This window comes from Lepidochelys kempii, chromosome 7 (genome assembly GCF_965140265.1).
Source record: "Lepidochelys kempii isolate rLepKem1 chromosome 7, rLepKem1.hap2, whole genome shotgun sequence".
Taxonomy (NCBI): Eukaryota; Metazoa; Chordata; order Testudines; family Cheloniidae; genus Lepidochelys; species Lepidochelys kempii.
In genome coordinates, this window is record NC_133262.1 from 10,135,397 (window position 1) to 10,158,709 (window position 23,313).

A 23,313-nucleotide genomic window follows, 5' to 3' on the forward strand; every position below is an offset into this window, starting at 1 on the left:
CTTACATCTTCTGACTTTGGCCGAAGCCTGACTCAGTAAGACACTTCTCATGCAGACACAATCAACTGTGTCTTTTATGTCTTTGCTCTGCCCGAAAGGGCACTGAATACCTTGTTCATTAGCAAGTGTGTGCCACCCCCAGTTTTGCGAGCAACTACACAGCGGTAAAGCCACTCAGATTTGTAATGAAGCTTGTTCTCTAGTGCCAGGGCATTGCCACTGAAAGAGAATCAGTAACCAGAAGAAGGGGAGTGGTTTCCATTTGCTGGAAACATGCAGGCAAAGAAACTAAATCCATCAGCCTTGGCATCACTGATTTAGTCAATCTGGTTGACTTGTTAGTAGGCACTATGCCAAACACATAGGCATGAGTCGAGGCAACCAGGAGACTAAACACATTGTTTCCGAACATCAGGTCTGGATGATGAAAGGAGTTCTAATCAGGAATGTCTAAATCACTGTGCAAACAAAGGTTATGCAGAGTGCCTTTGTCATGTAAATTAAGAGGCAGCGTGTGTGCATCTGGGAGCCTTTTGTTACTTTTGCTAGGCAGTTTCGCTGTGTAGCTAGCATCTCCCCATAACCTATCCACACACAATAGCAACGATCCAGCATATGGACTCTCTTCTTAACAGGTCAGCACAATGTGAATATTGCCTTACGTACTCGACCCCATGCTTAAGGGGCATGTCACATTTCTGCAGTGCTAAGTCCACATACTTCTTAAGCTTCTCTACTTTGTCACCACACTGATCTGTTTGTGAGCTCATGGGGAAATCAGTCTTGGATGACTTTTTCTTCTGAACAAGGCAGGGGGTGATGCTGAATCTCTGAGAAAGTCACAATATTTGTTTGAAGAAGAGGAGTACTTGTGGCACCTTAGAGACTAACTTCATCCGATGAGGTGAGCTGTAGCTCATGAAAGCTTATGCTCAAATAAATTTGCTAGTCTCTAAGCTGCCACAAGTCCTCCTCTTCGTTTTGCGAATACAGACTAACACGGCTGCTACTCTGAAACCTGTCAATATTTGTTTGGGGTCTAACTTTTTGTACCCTCCCCATTTCATTGTGTGTATAATGTTGGGCACAATGGCTCTTTTCGACATTGAAAACATGTGAAAATGCACATTTTTCTCATGCTTTTCAATAGAAACCAGGCTGACTTCATCTGCACTCAGTCAGACTCCCTGCTCCTACACTGGGATCAGCAAACAGAGTCCTACTGATTGGCAGAGTGGCCTGCTAAGGGAACCTGACACAGGACAGGGGTTTAAATCTGTGTAACCCAAGCAAAGTTTCAGGTGCAAATGGGAATATTTTCAAGTTTGTAACAGAATATAAAATAATGATGATAGATTTTGGATCAGTTTTGCAAACGGTTACAAATATTCCCCATAGCGAAATGCAATACTGTAGCCTAATGTAGCAATTGATAAAATGCAGACAGAAAAATTCAGAAAAATGGATGTGTTGAGTTTGTAAACAGTCTCTGTATAAACAATTGAACAGAATTATCTGCATTCTTCTTTAAATAAGTGTAATGCTGGAAAAATCATTTATGATCTGATCCTGCTGTAGTGAAGCCAATGGGAGTCCTGCCATTGACTTTTAGGAGGACTGGATCTGGCTTTGACTGAATATACTTACAAAGATAAATCAAATAGTTGTACAGTGTTTGGGGAAAGATGTCTTAGCTTTCCATGTTTATATATGACCACCTGATTAGTGAGTTTATAGAGGATGGTTGTTTTTGGTTTTCCTGCTTCTGGATTCTTTCTAGTTAACAGTTTTATCTGAATAATACCCCCAACATTTCAAAGCCACACCTGCATCTTCTGCCTCCTAGCTACAATTCAGTTCCAGCAGATTACTACTCCAAAAAACAACCAAGCAAACAAACAGACATTGCCTCTGACCTGTCAGAACCAGTTGAGAATGTTCTTCTAGCGCTCTGCTTAACAGAAAAATGAGGCACTATTATTGTAAGATTATATATTTACCTTGTTAAAAAACATTTGTATGCAAGCCACTTTTTCAGAAAAAATTACCCTGAACATGCTTGAATGTATTAAATGAAAGGGTTTGTTCTTTTAATAACTGCTCAGATACTGCTGTACTGCATTTGGCGAAGTGTTTCATTTATAAGTTCTTTTCATTTATAAGTTTCCTGTTTTGTTTTGTTTTTTAAGAAGATCTCAGGTGTACTCACCCACTCCAGATCCTTACCCTACACAGTGACTAATATTGAAGAAGCTGGCCAGAGTGATATTTGAGCATTTACTGAAGATGGGCCTGAACCACAAAAGCACAAATTCAGATTTATGCTGATTCTTCAGTCAGACCTTTGGGCTTGTGAAGAACCCGAGCAGCTTCATGTCAAACCAGTCCTGGGCTGTGTTTTCAGCCGCCTGCGGTCATTGAAGGCTGGCATTAATCTGAGCAGCCATCAGCACGAAGGCCCCAAATTACTTCAAGTGGACATCCATTTTGCCAGTAGCGATGGAACCTACTGTTCATACTTTGTAAGAGCGCACACTTAACACCTAGTATTAGGGGGTCCCTGGTGTGCTCACAAGGACAAAGGTCTCCCTGGGATGCACCTTTTCTCCTTTGTAGCGGTGGGAGTCTCCAGTAAGATATCTCTCTGCCTCCTCTGCCATAGGCTCCTCTTTTGTCATCAGGTTCCCGCATACTCCATGAGCTGCAAGCATGACTCTCACTGCCCGAGACTTTTGTGAGCCTCTAGAGCGGATCTTATATACTGCACAAAACCAGTTCCAAAAAGTGGCCATGTTCACTGTTGAGATGACTAGCCAGGTGCCGCCCCCATAGCTGCAGGCAAGAATCAAAGAGGATTCTTGCTAGAGCCCTTTCTCCTGCAGCTATGGAAAAGTCCCGCTGGAGTCACTCAAGCAGCAGGAGACAAACGTATCTCTTGTAGGGCTGCCATAGCCACAGAAGATGGGGGGTGTTTGAGATAGGTGTGTGAAGAAGAACCTTGCTCAACGGACTAAAAGACAACTGAAAACTAGAGCTTTTAAAAAAGCAAGCTCTGGATAGCAGAACTCAGTTGTAAAGAAGTTTTTCCATGTCTAGAACAGGTTGACTATAAGAAGGTTCCACTTTACATATGAATATAACGTATATATCCAAATGTGTACACTTCATTTTAAAATCAGGAACACGCTGGTTCTGTAATATTTAAAGAAGTGTACACCACTAAAAACGTTCCGACACCAAACTGTTTTTCTATAACAACGTTGTCAAAACGCCCTTGAAAAGAACTTTAATTCAGGAAAATTCATTTCCTTTTTTAATACTTAGGAAGCTGCAGATGAAACACTGCTCAACTTATTCAACTAAGGTGCAGAAATCAAAGCACCAATCTCAGAGCATTTCCTAGGTACAGATGACTGAGGTGTGATAGGTGGTACTGAAATTTACAAATTTGCCCCAAGGCATTTGAATGAAAGGCAATGGAACACTGAGGAGCACACACGTGAAATACAATAAACTTTCCAATGAACCACTGAAGCAGAAGACCTCTCTAACTCCATCCTTTGAAGGAACTGTCCTGAGTTTTAGAATAAGAAAGGCAAAGGGAAAACAGCAGGTATAAGGGACATTTATCAGACCTGCTGATAAATGGAGGCAATTTGTTCAAGAACTACTGGGTTACCTGGACCAACAGAGACTACAAGCACCGAGATATAATTTTTACTCCAGTGTAAGATCCTGTTATTTGAGTCATCCAGTAGTAATCACACTAGCTCTAGAGGCTACTGTGGATAAGTTGCTATGATAACAGCTCACACAAGGGAAAGGGGTAGCCGTGAAAATGGAAACTATATAAAAAACACCTAACTGAACCACAGAACCCTACTGTAAGAATTTAAGGCATTCAATTTTTAGTTTCTTGTATCTGTTAGATTAAATGTTTTTTTCTTGGCTTGCTGCTTTAGTATTATGCCAAATTAATTTATATTTGGTGCCATAATAAACCAGTGAAGGTTATAACAAGTTTGAAGGTTAATTTAGTGAGGTACTAAGTGACTGAGAAATAACTTGTCTATACATCCCCAGAAAAGATGGCTGTTGTGGTCACACAACTAGAAAAATGAAGAGCTGTGTAACTAACAAGCTGTGTAACTGACACAATATCTTCACACTTTTTTCCTACACGTTCCTGCTGAAAAGCTAGACTTTCACTTCTAGGAGAAGCCACACAGATCAACTGGTGGCATAATCACAGAACATAAAAGCCAATAATGGGGATTCAATTAGTGGTTTTCAAAGGCAGAAGAATTTTTCTGCCAAATATCAAATTGTTCCTGCGGATAAGACACCCTGTGTGTGTCAAAACAGCCTATCTACATTTTAATGTCCATATGCCGTTACAATTTGTTATGTCATCAGCAATGTCTGTTCTGTACATGTCTAATATCAAAGGCAAGAGGCATACATGGTGCAAACCTTACCTTCCATGTCGCTGCATTGCGTCTGAAGTAAGCAAACATTCGTGTGAACCAGTTGTAGATTTCATTTAGTGTTAGTTGCTTTTCTGGAGATTCGAGGATAGCCTTGTGAAGCAAATAAAATGCATGATGATTTATGACAAAACTCTCAGCAAACACACCTACACTTTTACCTTAACGGATTAAAAAAAAAAGAGATTTGGAGCTAAAATCCAGAGGAGAGTTTCACAATGTGTTCTAAGATTAATGGCTGTATTTAACAGTTCAATGGCAAGATTCAGAATGGAATTATCTAATTGTTTTGAGTTTTTATTTCTGTTTCCTTACAGAAATATTAATTTATTAGTCATTCATAAAGCAGAATCAAAGAGAAATGCAAAACATTTCACTAGCTGATTAAAGCTCAGTAATTATTTAGAGCTCAGATTAATTCTAGGGATCAGAGATTACTGTAGCTTGTGATAATTGACTTGCCATCTTTAAACAGGCTCATTTTCACTGTTGTGTGAAATGAATTTCCTAATAATCACATCGTATTGTAATACTTAATCAAAAGCAATTATGTTATATATTGCAGTTCTCAAAACCCTTATAGAAAAGGTTTGAGCATGCCTGCATATTAAAGGGTTCTAAATCTATTTAATCTATAGGGTGGACATATAGAGACAATTTTTGAGTGAAATGTGGTTTTCGAGAACATTACTTACCTGCCTAATTAAAGATGCATACGTGAATGGTGGTCTAACCTCTGCGTTCTTATAAAATTCTTGGTTCTGAGCAAGATCTGCTAAATAAGAACAATTGTTCTGTTAATATCAGAATCAAAGCCTCCTTTGCAATTTCCAAGAGAAAACAAATAATGGCCTTTGCCATCGACAGTCATTTACCTGAAGAAATGGCCACATTGTATTTATTAGGACACCGCCTCCTGATTGGTTCAACGTTGTGCATGCTGGTGGTAGTGATGACAGAAGGTCCCTGGATGACAGGAGTGATGGGTGTAGTTGGGGTGGTCGGAGTATGAGGTAAGCTCTGTGGAGAAGCCTCAGAGGCAGTCTTTGACAGTGTAACACTTGATACCAGATTCAGCTGTTGGGGGGGAGAGAAAAGAGGGTGAGGAAAACTTTATTAGAAATTATGTTTCTTGCAAATTAAGGATTATGAAAATCGTTTCCAGATTTAATAGTGTTTGCAACCATTAAATGGAGAGAATCTATCTTAAATACTTTTTTTGCTGTAACACCTCCTTTAAAATCCATGACAGGAGGATGAATGCATAAATGTCTATATGATATATTTAAAAAAAAATATCGTAACCCAGTATACAAAAATGCTTGCTCTCAAGCTTTGAAGATTTAGGACAAAAATCCACAATTTTCAAACACCTCATTGTATATATTCATTTTAATATTTTATTTTTGTTCCATTGTTTTGCATCTAAAGCCCACACATCTCTTATTTACGAGTTAATATTCTTCAACTGATCTGTTTTTGGATATTTCTTCAAACACATCAGGTTTTAAATAAAGACAATGCTTTGTTAGGAATGCACTAGGAAGAAATGGAAGATCAGTACAACATTTGGGCTTTTTCCATTCATCCATTTTAAACGCAAATCCCAGAATGGGTTAACCCCGGAATAATTTAATTAATCACACTGCATGAAATACTGCAGTCATTAAGCCCAGCAAAAAATGACACAGTTCTTTTCTCTCCTTGGTGTGGAATGCAATTGTGCTACCTGCAGAAACTTACAAGCATGTAATAAAATGACAGCTAGCCACAAGCAGGCTTTAAAATGTGACTTCCCCAAGAACGGATAACCATATATAAATGTTTTAAACATGCACTTCTATTTATTTTATCAGTGTGCATCTGTATCATGAACCCTTTCTTTGGGCACCATTCAAAACAAGATGCTTCATTGTAATGGGTCATTCTTGAAGTACTTTAAATAAACAATATGATCCCAAACTGCTCCATCAGAAAGGGGGCCTGAGAAAAGGGCTCCTTCCAGTACTTCCACATTACTTGCCTTGAAGCATTATTGTGAACAATATTCTGGGTGAAATGCTGGCGCCAGTGAAATCAATGGCAAAATCCCATTTATTTCAAAGGGGCCAGGATTTCACTCTGTTTATTTGCAATTAATATTCTTTGCCTGACATTAAACACTGCCAAATGAAGCTGAGGCATGCGCGTGGCATTGGCTGCTGTCGGAAGACAGGATATTGGGCTAGATGGACCTTTGGTCTGAGCCAGTATGGCCGTTCTTGTAAAGACATGCCCCAAAACATCCATAGGACTCCTTATTATTGTTCTTGACATGAAAGTAACGAGATAAGAACACTCACATTAGCATGTCTCAAACATTAGTAGCTACCAGTAATTGCTCTCTTATAAAAAATAAATAACAGAATTTGTCCAAAACAAACTTGGAGGGGCAAAAAAGCTTTCTAATGTTATAGAACGGATATCAACACAATACACCAATAACCCACAAGAAGGGTTCAAGTGAACAAAACAAACTGTTCCTGCGTCTCTGTTTTGAATGTGAAGTACAGAAAGCTCAAGGAAATGTTTGCCCCAACAGCATAACACAGGGAAGTGTTATGTAGATGGAACTGTATATACTGTCAGTTCAAGTACTGATCCAAACAAATGAGTTTGTGAGAAGCAGATCTGAAAACACACATCTCTTCATGAAGCTAGAAAGTCTCTTCTCAGAATGGAAAATATTTAACACTTCAAGGAAATGCAGGATTATATGATCCCGGTGGGGGAGAGGACGAAGGAGACTAGAAAAGGCAATAAAATATATGTCCTGAGTTCTTGAAGAGTCATGCAATGAAGTGAACCAATAAATACAGCTCAAAGTACCTGCTATGTTAGTATTTAAAAGGGTGTGGTTCATGTTTTTAAATATTACTTATACAATATAACAGGTTTCAGAGTAGCAGCTGTGTTAGTCTGTATTCGCAAAAAGGAGTACTTGTGGCACCTTAGAGACGAACCAATTTATTTGAGCATAAGCTTTCGTGAGCTACAGCTCACTTCATCCACTGAATGCATCCGATGAAGTGAGCTGAAGCTCACGAAAGCTTATGCTCAAATAAATTGGTTAGTCTCTAAGGTGCCACAAGTCCTCCTTTTCTTTATACAATATAGTGTGAGAGTGAAACCAAGTCATTTTGTGGCCTGTTTAGATTTAAGTACACTGGATAGGGGTACACATATAGCTATGTCCCCTTGTTATCCATCTATTACATATAATAAAAGGAGTAATAATGACCATAATAGTACAACTGACAGGTCTCACCATGAAATACAATCTACTGTATTTAATCTCAGTTTCTAAATGGACATTTTAACAGTCCAATAACTGCAAGGAAATCTGCATCAATTTTAAGTGCCCCTCTACAGCACATGCTCAGGAGACATTCTCTTCCGTTGGAAAGATCACTGATACTGTTTCATCTTTACTGCCCAAACTACTCCATTTTGAAAGAATTAGATTCCTTTTAATTGTTTAAAAACTTAACATTTAATCTGTTTCTACTAGAAAACTGCAAAGAAAGACTCTGCAAAGGTCAATGTTCTCTGCTTAAAAAATGTGAATTGAGTTTAATTTCTTTACGCTTTCAGCGTAGGTAGCGACTAGAAATAAATACAGAAAGAGAGGAAGAGCAAAGAGAGGGGCTTTAACGGGGTTGACAAATGACACTGTGATTCACACCCACTGCTGGGCTGCCACTAATAAGCTACAGAGGAAGCAGCCAATCTCAGCTAATTACCAGATAAAATTGTATTGTACGGACTCTAATTAGGAGATGCTTATGGAGGTGATCTAATGATTAAACACTGCATTCGAATGACCCCACCATCAATGTGCAGTGGTGCAAGATGTCACTGGAATATTTTGTAGAAACAGTAATTTTATTTCAAGGAGGGGAGGCAGTAATATTTGTAATAATGGCTATGAGGTAAACTAATTAAAAGACAGTTCCTAAAGGAAGACTGTGGCTTTGAGCAGCTGTGGCTGTTCCAAAACAAAGTGCCAAATCTCAACAGAGGAGCTGCAGTCAAGTGGAAAATTTCTGCCTGACCTCTGCTCCTGCTATTAATTTGCAGGAAAACTAATGACACATATACATATTCCCACAAAATTGTTCTAATTGCTAATTTGCCAAAGGAGCCCGGTTTCCAAATTAAACATGACTGCAGTCTGTGAGGAAAGAAAGAACAAAAAGCTGGAACACTGTGCGCATAGTGTGTTTCACCTCAGACTGCCATTTGTATGACTGAACCAACAAGCTAATGAAACGCCGACCTTGTCAATTGCCAGAGAAGTTTTACTTTAGATTTTGTTTGATGACACTATCTCTTGCTTTTGGAGGGGCCTGAGCCTTACTGGTTATGGTGACAAAAGCATGTAATGAGGCAAAGGGAAGAATATGCTCAACCATCTACATTTTTAATGCTCAACATGCTGCTTTCATTGTTTTCTTTAAAATGTAGACTTAAAAATTAATTGTGTATTAGAGCAAAATAACAAATTATGAATGGTGTTGATTTTGTTGTAATCTTAAAATATTTATCTTTATTGTAAATGATTAAATCTTAATATCATCATCATCATCAATTAGGAATGAAGACGTGTCTAAGCTCTGTGCTTCTGGCTGCTAAAGATGATTATGCAGGGCAAAGATCAGGAAGGGATTGTAGTGGGAGGATTTCTTTTCCTGATGGAAACTCTATGGAATTCCTCTGTTTGCGCTTTCTATTTAAAAACAACTTGCTCTGATTAGAAAAAGTTGTTCATGCCAAGATTGGATACGACAAGATTCCCACATTCTGCCATTTTTTGACGAGGTATCATTTTTGCTGCAGGGTACTGAATGCTAGTCACCAAGCTGGCTTCTTTAATGAGTACTGTTCTTTGCATTTACAATTGGACACACAACCTGCTAGGCACTGTCCAAGAACATCAAACACAGTCCCTGCCCCAAAGAGTTAAGCCATTCAGTAATAACCCTTGTAATAAGGGAGTATTTCTCCCTAGAGTTTCTGTTTTTGAAATATCTGTTTTAAAGGCCTGTAGTTTTGCAAATTCCACTACTGAAGGGTTTTACAATACGGGTATCTCACACCTCTCTAATCTAATCATCATAAAGGCCATCATTGTGTCAGTGTCCAGTATTCTGCCTGGCTTTTTATTATTATTAACCTTTACTTTCAAGAAATAGCTTTTTTTCTCCCTTTTAAAGATGCTGACTGACTCAACAAGAATTCATATTATATATATAAACAAGCCAGAGAGGTAACCCTCTCCTTCACCCCATAAAAATAGATTTCTATTAAGTGGCTCTCCCATTAAGACTCACTTTGATTTCTCTCCATGTAAACAGATTACATAACAACAGTGGCTGCAAATAAAGAATCTGAAACATTTTAAAAGAAAAAAAATGAAAGTGTCACAATGGGGCCGTACCTACTGCTTTAGGGCATTGATTTTTCTGTTGTTGGTGCTGCCACTCTGATCACAGCTGAAATTGATGAAATAACTGCACAGAGTTTCTGGACTTTAATCACCCTGGTGCAGAGACTGCTGAAGGTGGAGGGAAGTGGGGGTGCAGAGCATCAAGCTTTGTTAAATTCTGTGTCTTCCTGTACTATTTCAGCCTGGACAGATTACTGTATTAGATGTAGGATCTGGCAGGCAACAATCGCTTAGCAGGTGTTGTTATTGGCAGGGATACTAAGGAAACCCAAGTTGAGGAGTGGGACTTAATGAAAAACAGTATATAAAAACAGCTTTTGTGTGTTGTACTTGAGAATCTCTTTTTATTGCTGCATATCATTATTTTTCAAACTATAAGTACAGCTACAGCAGCTAAAATGCTCAGTCATTACCTAAACAGTTAAAAGGCTATTTTATTGCAATAATTTGTTTTCACAGTTGCTAAAAACAGTATTTAAAAACAATTGCAACTGCTATGGTTAGAGTAAAAGAAAATATTATTAAAAAGGAATATCTAGCAGTGCATTTCATTTCAAATGCCAACAGTTTCTTTAAAAATTTTATGTCAGTTTCTTAAAGATGGATGTTCTACCTAGTGCATAGAACGTCTTGTTGGTCAGAAGAAAAAGAACACAGTTTTTTTCCCTCCTGCCTAGGTAGTGGCTCTTTGATGTTTAGTTAATACCGCAAAGCAGATCAAGCTTCTGATTTATTCTATTATGCTGACCTCCGACATGAATGAAAATGGTGACCTTAACAGCAAAACTAGAATAAAAAATTCTTAATAGCTGTTGTGGTAGTTGTTTTTTTAAACACTCCAAAAATCTCCACCTCTATACAATACATCACAGCATATTCCCCCAGGTCAACTGAATTCATTTTGAACTATTTAAATCTCAGCAATGGGAGTTATCTCATGTTCTTTAAGCAGTAACCTATGAAGTACTTCTTTTCTTTTCAAAATGTTACACACTTGGGCATCTCAATTATAAAGTCACAATTAGACACCTTTAAACAGTGTATTGATTATTACTATTACAATGTCTCTGTATCTCCCCTCCCTCTCTTTGCCTCCAACCCTAGCTTTCTCCCCATAAGTCCTCCCAGCAGTAGGGCCCAGAATAATGTGTATTTCTCGCAGTGTATAGCACACCCAACGAAGGCTGCTCCAGAGGAATGTGCTGCATGTACAACTGTCTGCCTTCAGTTTGGGTCACGATTTAGCACAGGACTTAAGCACACTGACTTTAATATGACTGAAGTGCTTTGCTGAATTAGGACCTTGGTGATTTGTTACAGCTAAAAAAAACCCACATGATCATGCCACTGTCTTCCAAGATATCAATTATTCCAAGGTGCTAAAGCAATCTAAAGACTGACACACGTTCCTTAACATGACTAGACCTGACAAGTCGCTGTTTAACAGGGTTACGTTGAATGCACAGAGTTGGACTGGGGTCTGAACAGTCCAAAAATACTGTACTAATTGATGTGCTATAGCTAAAAAGGGCAAGATTACAACATTGGCCAGTGTGGAACACAAATGGCAGCCAAAGAGCATTCAGTTTTAAGAGCCTTGCAGTATAATGGTTTGCTCTCCGTTTTGCCATCTAGTTAAGAACTGTTTAAAAATAAGCATTAAGAGCTTTTAAATAGACAAAAAATACTTCCCATAAGCTTTCCATGCAGTCACTAAAAAGTTGTAATTTCAAATCCCAGTTTATTGCTATGTTTGGATCGGTAGCGACTCCTTTAAAATCACAGATGTACCAAAAATATATTAATCTGAACATACACCTTGCATTAGTTATGGTGGGGGAATAAAATTAATTACTGGATGTAAAAAATACTTTGCACTGCAGTAATGGTCATCAGATCTTTTTTACCGAAGTCCTACCCCACTGAGTTAAAAGGACCGAGGTCTAGCACAGTCTCTGTGATGCCTGTGTATTTTTTTTCACAAGGAAAGCACAATTTATGCAAAACACTATTCTGCTACGTTTTATAATTAATTTTCAAAATGCTTCACCTATACATATTTTAACAATTTCTGATTTATCAGATGGTATCTATAATAAATTTTTCTATATTTCAATAAATGAAAAGAAGACAGTTTCAATCCAACAACAGAGTGTCACACAATATAGGCCTGTCAGGCACCAATTTTTACTTCTAACATGTAAGTTAAAGGATAAGGAATTTATAATGCTGCCTGTGAACGAAACCACTTTTCATACACAAATGTGATTTTTTTTTCAAAGGGTAATACAACAGTACATTTACATAAACTAATCCAAACAATCTATGTATTTGACAATGGCAAACCTCACACAGACTGCCTATTGTTGGTTTACATCTTGGAGTTCTTTATGTTGGCTTGTAACACTGCTCTAGCTGTCAAAGGTTTGACTTGGACTCTAAATAAATGGTTATAGAAGTGCTGTGCAGCGATATTGGACTTCTTTGCAAAAGAAAACCTGCTGTGTATGAATTCAAAAGCTATTAATTTTTCAGTCAAAAATATTCATGCCTATTTCTTTTAATAAAGAAACACTGTGCTGAGCAACGGAGAGATAATGTTGACTAGTGGTACAGAATTTTCAATAGAGCAGTTAAAAATAAATTTAGTGGGAGGTCCCCATCAAAGCTATAATTTTCCAGAATATAAAACATTTTTTTTAATACTAATCAAGACAGCCCATTTTTCCCCATTGGTTTTTTTTTTTTCTGATGCTTTTGCCTGTTTATTGGCTGCTTAACACTAATCTGCATGGCGACACCAACTGGTACCTTTGTAGCCTACAACACAAATGAAAGCTTACTGCCTCTTGATACTGAGCGCTGATCACTAGCTGCACAGCACTTGTCTTCTTGCGATTACCTCCCTTTAGTTTTTAATCCTTCCTCCAGAGGGGCACTGTTGCTATGAAAAGTCTCTCAGCAGAATGCTTTGAGACTCCAGCGATTATTCCACTCTTAATTTTTAATCCAGTAGGATGGATAGAAACCAAACCCCCTTCTCTGCATTCTGCTGGGTCTCTAGTCCACAACATAGTAAAGCATGCACATTCAGTCTAATGAGATCTGAAGGATAGGAAGAGTTATTTCCAGGTACTTTAAGTAGTTTCTTTTTGTGATCATCCAGATCCATTGGATTAAGCAATTTTAGGAATCTCTGGAAGGGCTATATTCACCACCCTCAATCTTCCTCCAAAAGGCATTGCTGAAATTGAGTTGGACTCCTGCTCCTATGCTATTGAATACTCTGCAATTTTCTTTCTAGTACCTCTCTATCCACTTCTGCAGCCATTTATTTCCAACTACATGGAAACTGAGAAATTCTTCTCTAGTAAAAATGGATGTGCAAAGTGTTTAATGATTTTATGTTCTCTATCTCTGTAATGTGTTCTGTTTCAGACATTAATTTTGTCTACCAACTGCATCTTGGCAGGCGACCATATTTGCTGGGTTAATAGTCTGACTCCTTTTTATTTCTATCACCATAAATCATAAACGTGGATGGGTGTGTGTTTGCTTTATTTATAGAAAAATAAAATCAGTCAAAACAGATAAACCAATACTTGGCCATTACGCTGCATCATTGCATATTGATTAAAATGGCTAGTACTAACTATAGATTGTCGACACTCAATTAATTTTCACACAATGACTAAAAGCAAAATCAAATAAAGGCAGTGTACCTTTAAATCTTACAAATCTTAAAATCAAGAAGCAAAGCACTCTCCCCATTTTGAATAATCATGTGAAGTTATGAGGAAGATTTTTTAGCATTATGCTGATATGAAAAAACAACAACTGAAGTGCAATTTGCTTCAGGGAACAAGGTGCTAGATTTGCCTTTTACAGGTACCACCAGTTGGCTTTGACTATTGGACTCTCTTTACCTGTAAGACCAACATTTTATAAAGTGCAGCCTGTAAAGTTTATCCCTTTCACAAGCTATTTCTGAGAGCAAGTTGGATAAATAGGGTTTTCATGGACTGTAAGTACTTTAACAACTGACACTGAGTGATCCTGATTTTGTTGTTTATTATCATCATTGAAACGTACATGCAACTAGAGTCTACAGTATCTGAGCCTAGGATAGGATCACAGTAAAAAGTGAAATTAATATCCTAAATACAATATAATTTTACCTTGAGCACTAAAACCATTCTGGTCCAAATGCTCCTTTGGGTCACATGCAAATTCAACTTACCTAGAGGGGATTTATATGCATATACATAAGGGTAGAAAAAGGCCCAATGTGACATTTAAAGTTAAGACTAGTTTTAAACCCCTTGAAGAAAAAAGATCATGGGAAAATTGGGTTTATGTGGCAGTGAATATTCAAAGCCGACCAACTAGCGATGCAATTTTTGTCTCTTCATTTTGACAGTCTTTTAAAGTAGGCCACACTTTGTATTATGCTCTGAGGTGGGAAACAGGAAGAAGAGGTTGTTGTGAGGCTTTGTTCTGTTTCTGCACAGAACAGTACTTACAGGCTGAGGGGTGGCTTTTGGTTCAGTTGACTTCACATGCAGGTGTGTCATCATAGCTTGCAGGCGCTCTTTGTCTTTTGCAAGCTGAAGAAAAAAATGCTCTGTTACTTCTATGAATAAAATCCAGAATTCTGCTTATTCCTAATTCAACAGCTGGCACCACAGACATGACAAAACAGGTTTATTGCTTGGTAGTTTGGAAATTGTATACGGTCTTTTCTGAAGTCGAACTAACTCATGGTGCTGGGTGTCAGTATTTTCCAAAGCAAAACACATTAGCCCTTGAGTGAGGAGTGCTAGACCTGCTGGCACCAAGGGGGTCACTGCAGCCCTGACAGCTAGAAGACAATAGTGAATCAAGTTTATTAACCAATCCTATTCACGCTCAGAAGGCAAAGCAAAAAGCAAATTATACATCTAACCCTCAAATTCAAATATTTTCTTGCTTTAACATAACTTGCTTCCCCCACCACCACCAAAAAACAAAACAAAAAACAAAACCAGAAAATAGAAAAGAGCTTTTCTGTCACATACAGCTCAGGCGGTGCGTGGAGCAAGCAAAGCAGCAGGAGTCGTGAAACCACGTGAGGCTGCCTCAGAGAATCAGAACAGGCAGCTTAAGCTCTAAAAAATAGTGTGCTTATTTAATGAAGACAAACATTTCGTAAAATCAGAGTGACTTACTACTCCCTTATAATAATAGTATATAGCTCTTATAGAGCACATTTCATCAGTAAGGTCTCCAAGTGCTTAGCCAAGGAGGTCAGTATCATTTTCCTCATTTGACAGATGAGGAAACTGAGGCACAGGGGGGGATGTGACTTGCCCAAGGTCACCCACCAGACCAGTAGCAGAGCTAGGAGAAGAACCCAGGGCTCCCGAGTTCCAGTCCAGAATTGTATCCACCAGGCCATACTGCTTCTGGAAGGTGGGGTAAAAACTGGAGCAAGGACAGTATTAACTCAGGGCAGAAATTTAAAATGGCATCCCCTTAGCACATGTCTTGAACCAACAGGCTAGGAAAGTGCAACTATATTAGGAACTATTTTAATAGTGTTCTGTCCCTTAGTGTCAACTGAATACTGTTCAAACCAATCCAGAACACATAACGCTTTAGGAATGCTTCTTTTGCTCTTTCTGATTCAGTCATGACACCGGTTGTGAGCATTGGGGAAAACAGTTCTATTCTGCACATCATGTGTAAACACGTGCCCCCCCCCCCATAATGATATGCTTCAGTTTTCTTTAAATTTTCTACTGAAATCTCCACGCAAGTCACAGTTTGGTTGCTTGGACTCTCACGTTATACTTCCTTGATTAAGTTTTTTCTTTGTATACAAGCTGGTTTGTGAATACATTTAGAATGCAATGATCAGACTGTAAGCTTGCTGTTTTGGGGGACCTCAAAAGCTCTCTGTGTAAAAAGTATCTTTTCCCAACTATACTCTACATCAGTGTTTCCCAAACTTGGGACGCTGCTTGTGCAGGGAAAGCGGTGGTCAGCACGTCCCTCGGCCTGCGCCGCTTCCCGCAGCCCCCATTGGCCGGGGACAGCGAACCGCGGCCAGTGCGAGCCGCGATCGGCCGAACCTGCGGTCACGGCAGGTAAACAAACCGGCCGGGCCCCCCAGGGGCCTTCCCCGCACAAGCGTCGTCGCAAGTTTGGGAAACGCTGCTCTACATAATAACAAAAGTAACATATACTGAGAATAGAAGTAAAAGGGGCTGTAATTACTACACATGCCCAATAAACGAATTCCTATTTTCTTCAATGGCGTTTAGATCAGGCCCACGAAACTGAGAGTTTTCTCACATATTCATTATTAAGACTGACTTTTGCTCTAGAAAATCCAAATTCCTGGTGCCAAGAGGAGAAAGCTAATCACATTCCAGGGAAAGTTTAATAAACCCGCCCTCCTTATCAGAGTCATCTATTTAGAATAGTAAAACTGGGTTAAATGAACGTACAAGAAAACTCAGCCATAAATCCCCATTCACTACATTACAGTTAAGGGTGTGCCAATCTGCCCAAGGGGAGGGGTTTCTAACTGTGTGCCAAAATGTCATGGTGGCTTGAAACTTGGCATATAAGGTTTCAAAGAGGAATTTACAGGAGAAAATTCAACGTAACCGTCTGGTTTTGCGCTTTTAGAACACAAAAGTCACTGGGATTTTCATGACTTTTTTTTTTTTTTTTTTTGGAGGAGCACTGGGTAGCTCAGAGGATTGGCGTTTGATATATGGAATCTTACAACACTGGATCAAGCAGTACAAATCTGATTGTTGATAGGTTGTAGGCAAACACTGTTTCCTTCTGAAGGAGGTTCTCCAGCCTGAGGGGCAAGGCTTGAGGTTTCAGTTCAGGTCACAGCGGACAAGAGCCCATATTGAAAAACAACCTTCACCTATCATACCGTTTCCAGCAGTCTCAGCAGCTAGGCTTTAACATGGAAATTCAATATCCCAGAGAGCCTGGGCCTGTTTTCAATGACCCCACCACATCTGAGGGCTTGTGATGGGAAAAAACTTTTGTGCAGAAGTCCTCTCTGTGAGAGCCAATGCCAGAAAGGGAGAACGACAAGGCCCGAAGGAGGTACAAAGAGACTCCTGTGTCTATAGCAGATCCTTTGAGATCTAGCAGCCAAATCCCCTGGATGTTCCAACGAGAGGTAGGGAGCCAATCTCACCCTCCTGGTCTAGTGGAAAATCCTCCCGATGTCTTCCTGTGGTCTTTTCAGAGGAAGTGGGGGTCCGACCCACCATTTACATTAATGTATATCAAATCATATCAAACCAATGAATGCTTTTAGTCTCAATGAAGGGTGGCTGTGTGATTTTCCATTCTGAATCATTTTATTTTTTGATTAGCTGGGCATGTGAGCTGCCTGCAGTTTAGTCTGCACACTAATCTTCACTCAGTGGACTAAACATTGCAGCAGATCGTTATTTTAGAAACAAAATAAAATAAATATTCCCATCAAAATCAAGACCTGAAAACTGTCTGTGTGCGACATGGCAGTGAAAGCAAAGAATGTGCAGTTTTCTAACACCTAGCACAAGGGGGAAACCCAAACTAGATTCTTTCTGCATCCCATTGTCCCCCATGGCACAGTACCTTTCATTCTGATCTGGAAAGGTCCTTATTTTTATTGTTCTCCGTCACCTTCTTAGCATGCTTTTAATGCAGTATTTGGTGGATGAATTCTGTTAAAGATCTTCTTGACATTTCAGGCAGACACATACTAATATTTTGTCATAGTCTGGGAATTTGAATGCTCCCACAGTTAAGGCAGGAGTTTAAATGATGAAAAATAGAAGTCTCTCGCTTTCACAGCAGCAAATGGAAGTGAAAAATCCCAAGAATTTCTTTAAACTGCTTTCCATTAGGTCAGGAAGCAGGAGGATACAAGACCATAACTCCATTAGTACCACCCCACCATTCAGTTAGATCATTCAAAAGAAGTCATGAGGGCTTGTTAGGCCACTGATGTGAGGAAGCTCTCATCAGTGAGGCACTGACTAGGGCTCTAAAGGTCTGGAAAAGGGGACTATTAGTGGTTTTTGCAGGAAAATGCACTTGATTACTAACAGCATTCTTTGGGAAAGAATTGTTATGCACAGAAAATAAACTGATCAGCATTACTTTTAAATGGGCCCTATTCTGACTTTTCAAAGCTACTTATAAGCATTGTTTGTTTCCCTGATGATCTCCTGTGACAGGAGATGAATACATTAGCTCTGTCAAACTGTGCAAAGGTCATCCAAAGTGCCCTGCTGTACATTAGCTTCTCAGTAGCACTTGACTGAAGGTGCATTTAAATGCATATTCCAAATGTGTAGGGGGTAAGATCCACTCCCCTGACTTCAGCACTAAACCAGATTACTCTGATAGAGGAAGGTGGGGAGAAGGAATCCACCCTCATAACCCAGGGGTACAGGTCAACTCCCAAAATATTGCCTCCCCTGCCCCAACACTCACTCTTTTCCCCTATGTCCATCTCATTGTTCCTGTCTGCAATGCTATAAAATCATTTAGACTTCAAGGGATCATCTGGCACTTCTCTACACTGGGGCAAGACTGAAGGCATGTCTTCACTAGCAACGTTAAAGCCCTGCAGCGGCAGTGTTTTAACCCACGTGGCTGTGTGGTCATGGCACCCGTGCTGGGAGAGAGCTCTCCCAGTGCTGTAAAAAACCCACCCCCACGAGGGGAGTAGCTACCAGCGTGGGTGCACTGTCGACACCGCCATTTTACAGCGCTGAAACTTGCAGCGCTCAGCGGGGGGTTTTTTCACACCCCTGAGCGAGAAGGTTGCAGCGCTGTAAAGTGGCAGTATAAGACAAGGCTTGAGTTCAATAGCTCCAAACCATCCCTAACAGGTAAGTGTCCAATCTAGCTCTGAGTACCTGCAAGGGCAGTGGCTTCACAAATTTCCCTTAATCTTCTAATTCTGAAGTATTAGCTAGTATTTCTATTAGATTTTATAAGGTGCCGCTCACCGTGGTGCTCAAGTGCTGCTTTAAATTAAAGCTTCTCCTAAATCTAGGACAAACGCACACAGACAGGTCACTGGACACTTCAGGAGAGGGAGGGCGGAAAGAGGACACACTGCTGATCAGGATATGGACACTGTGCCAGGCACAGAGAGGCCAGCCCAGGAGAAAGTGCCATGAGCATGGGAAATGGGAGATGAAGAGGAAGACTAGGTGCACAGGGTGGGGTGGTAAAGGGGAGGAGAGAGGGTCTTGAAAATAGGGACAAGGATTTTAGATAATAAGCCACTAACCTATCGTCATTTTTCTTGCTCTCCTCCAAACTCTTTGAATCTAATCTGGTGCCCCAAAATGAAAGCACTTCTTCAACTGAGGCCTAGCTAAACAGAATGGCATGTAGCTTGCTTGTATTTATACCTTAATCTCTTACTCTTCCTTCATTCCCAGCTACTCAATTCTTTCTCTGCAGTTCCCCTAATGAATGGTGATCATGTCCACACGGTTTCAATCATGTAAAAATACCAGAAGACTTTGCAGCTTGTGGTATTTCAAGTATGTTTGTGATGGAGATACTGTGAGACCAAAGATTCATGATATTTCTGTCCAAATACAAATCTGACTTGATAGTTAGTTAGTTTGAACATTCGTCAAAAAAGCAAGAACCCTCACTTTGTTTAAGCTGCACTGGATATCTCTGTATGTGTATGTTGACAGAATATTATACATAAGATTAACAATAGTAAGAGTGAAATCGAGAGAGAAAATCAAATTTGGATCCATTACACTCAAACCAAATATAATACTTAGCCTTAAAGCTCAGTTACAAAATTAATTCTAGGAAAAATAATTTAGAAGAGCTATTCCTGATGAGACAGTCAAGAAATTTAATGGATGCAGTCAGAAAAGTACAAAATCACAATTCAGATTCCCAAGACGCTTCAATGAAGGGGCACCGCCGGATGACATCAGATGGTAGGGTAATACTTAATCTACAGCACACATGTGGCTCCTCAAGAGTTTGCAGAAATGGAGCAGTGCTCCACTTGTTCAGGCTGTTTCAGGGCGAGCAAACAGATGGATGATCGCAGGAGTGTGAGGCAAGTGTCAGAAGAGCTGAGCATATGGTCAGTTGATTTGGGTCCCACCCCTCACAGAAACAAGAAACAGTATTATCATGATGATACAGTGATACTGCCTCTCCCTACAAGGAGCCACATCTGGAGCGTGGACGAGAAAAGGGACACGTCGGGTAGATATACCCACCACCTGTGCAAGAAGGACTCGGAGGATATTCTGCATCGAATGGCATCTCAGAGAGCCACAAACCAAAAGTAGTATCATGCCGTGGTATCCTATGGGCAAGTTTCCATTAAAAGCATGAGGAAGTTGCAATATGATTATGCGACATAATTTCCCCTAGGTTCAGCCACTGTAACACAGTAGGTCAAATCCTACCCTCTCTCCAGTAAGGTAGTATGGGGCAGAAGTCAGGGCAGAATTTGGCTCATTGCCAAACCCTCATCATTTTGTGTCACTCTACAAGCCCATTTCTTGGCAAAGTTGCACTCTAGCACTTTGAGTACCAATGGGGTCAACTGGTTTGGTAACGGGACACCCTGCCTTCCCTCTCTAGGTCACAGAGCTCAAATCCATACATGGCAGTACTGGCTGAGTTTTGTTACTGCTTCATAGTCGTTTGATAGCCATGTAAAACATGAGCTTAGTCTGACTGTCCAAATTCTAGTGGGCTAGGTGACTACATAGCAAATGGTACTGTTGGGCCAGCCCTCTATTCCGTTAAGGCTTTTTACAGAACAGTCCAAACCTAGATTAACGAGTTGCTGGAGGAACTCCCTGATTACTCTGTGTAAGGGAATCGTTTGGTAGCAAACAGTCACTGTAGCAGCTCATATGACAGCGCCCTCCTCCTGACTGGATTTTCTTTTAAGACTCAAACCACTGATAACTCCTACTCTTTATAGCTTTGACCCAATATGTTTTGCAAAAATGACTAGTACTTCTCTCTCTAATCCCATCACTGATGGTAATAGAAGTCACTACTTGAGGAATAGGTTTAGTCTATGCCCATGAATATTGTCTTTGCTACACTAACATCTAAGGGTCGTTTCTCTTCTGGTCTCAGTTTCACTCTGTTTTCAAGATGCAAGCGCAAATGCCTGATCCACAAGACCCTAATGCATCATATCTATTGCTTATGGGTCTATAACAAAACAATGAACTTTTAGCTAAGATCAAGCGTAATATCATTTAAATATGGGAGATGTATCCTATCAGGGACTATATCCTGCCCTTTCAGAGAATGGACTGGGAGCTAAGAGGTCTCTTCCAACACTATCATACCTCGGATCATCATTCACTCATTATGATCAGTGCTCCTGTAACTAAAAAAGAAGTGCCAGAATCCACTTCCAGTTAGTGATCGTACTGGAAGGGTACCATTTCCGCTCCCAGAAAGAGTGCCAGAGTGGTGGTCTGGAGCATTTCAGCATGACTCAAGCCCTGACGATGATTAGTATTATGTCATGCCAATCAATCTACCACAATATTGTCACATGATTATAAAGCACTAGCAATCAAAAACCACCTATACCTTGTTCAACTCTTCATGCAGGGCTTCATCCTACTGTCCCCTAGGCAATACAAACTCCTGTTGACCACAGGACTGAGCTGTTGTATTCATTTGGATGGAATAAGTGGGCTACAGGTGTTAACATAACCCAGTCATTAATCTAAATTAATACAACAGAGCCTATAATGTTTTTCAGGCTACAACCCAACCTAGGTTTACCTACAGCATGACTGTTACTGCTCCTTGGTGAAAGATTATCTTATATCTCAGTCCACAAGTAAGACTGTAGATTTTTATTTTTTTTAATACCCAGGAAACTTGTTACTGTAACAAACCATTTCTCACAGCCATTTCTGCAAGACTCTGCTATTTTACGACTAGTAGTTTGATTTTTATAAAACTTGTATTAAAATAGTTTATATCACTTCAGCTAATAGTGGAAGACTGTCTTGACTGCAGTGTTACTGAAAGTAAAATTTAGGAATATCTATGAAAGAAAAATGCTAATTTGTAAGATAAGAAGATAAAAGGGATTTTTTAAAAAATGGTTATCTTGAAAAGTAACAACAAAAAAGTTTAAGTGTGTTTTTGCTGATTTTTCTCTACAACTATTTGAAGCTATAAATGACTTAACTCAGTAAAATTCCAAATGTAATTATCTTCTGTACTTAGCCCGAGGCTTTCCATATATCTCTACATTGCTGCCTTGCATACAAAATAGGTTTTTCAATGGCTGGTAACTATATAACGTACAACATTGTTTTAATTTCCCCTCCTTTGCTAACCTCTTGACTACACACAGTCAAAGTTGCCCAGCTAGAGCAGTGAGGCACAGGGCGATATAAAGAACTCAAAAGCATTTTTAAAAGGCAGTTACATAAATGGGTCATACCTCTGCAATTGCACATTTTAATACACTCAAATTCGACCCCCCCCTTTTTTTTGCACTTAAACTCATTTGCCACAAAAAATAAAAAAATAACGAGACAGTATTATTAGTATATGAGAGACCACCAACACACCAGTTCAGGCAGTGTTTTGAAACAAACATTGATCATTTCCTCCATGCCAGGAACTCTAAACGATGGGGAAGGTATTCCATTCCCCCCTATTTCTCCCTGTCCCCCGGCCCCTCCCAATTTGAGAATAAAATGCATTAGACACATACTGATGGATTCCCAATCAGTCAGCCTGTTTAAGCTTCCTATTTCTTTTAAAGTTACGGTTTAGAAAAGAGGAAATGAATCAGCAGTGTCTTTGACGGTTTTTAAAACTACTACAAGTAGGTTTTGAAAGCTTGTTTTCAATCATAGTGGGCAAAGCAGAACTCATTTTATTGCTGCAGAGAATTGGATTTGATCAGTACTGAGGTAATATTAAAATAAATTTCATTTTACCTGTAGCTCTAACTGCTGAACAACCTGCATTTGTACTCTACATTGGGCTGTACTTCTATCATCCAGCGCATGCTCATTGTTGAGATGTCTGTAACAATACACAGAAAATCATTAAGTGAAATGGATAAACAAAAAGGAAAAAGTAGTTACCAGGATGAATAAACAATCTGAGTATTATCCAGCAGGTCTTCATCAATATCTCAGGTTTTCCCTCTGTCCGGCTTTGACTACTGCTTGTTACCATCACTCATCATACCTTTAGCACATATTTTCAGTAGGTTATTTCAGATCTAAGAGAAACTCTGCTGAACAGCTGTTTTTCACCATTTAGGTA

General features: G+C 39.5%; 1 protein-coding gene across 23 annotated transcripts in view; it reads right to left on the bottom strand.

Moving 5' to 3' along the window:
• The window catches only part of FOXP1 (forkhead box P1), a 493,539-nt gene that overhangs the window by 16,515 nt on the left and 453,711 nt on the right, over positions 1 to 23,313 (bottom strand). For 20 of the 23 annotated variants that reach the window (XM_073351110.1, XM_073351096.1, XM_073351093.1 and 17 more), the window contains 5 exons: positions 22,980 to 23,067; positions 14,499 to 14,582; positions 5,363 to 5,564; positions 5,183 to 5,262; positions 4,479 to 4,580 (listed from right to left, as the gene is read on the bottom strand). In XM_073351110.1, coding sequence (XP_073207211.1) covers positions 4,479 to 4,580; positions 5,183 to 5,262; positions 5,363 to 5,564; positions 14,499 to 14,582; positions 22,980 to 23,067 — 556 coding nt within the window. The remainder of the gene's footprint in view (positions 1 to 4,478; positions 4,581 to 5,182; positions 5,263 to 5,362; positions 5,565 to 14,498; positions 14,583 to 22,979; positions 23,068 to 23,313) is intronic. The other 3 variants (XM_073351104.1, XM_073351107.1, XM_073351115.1) reach the window with 1 other exon arrangement.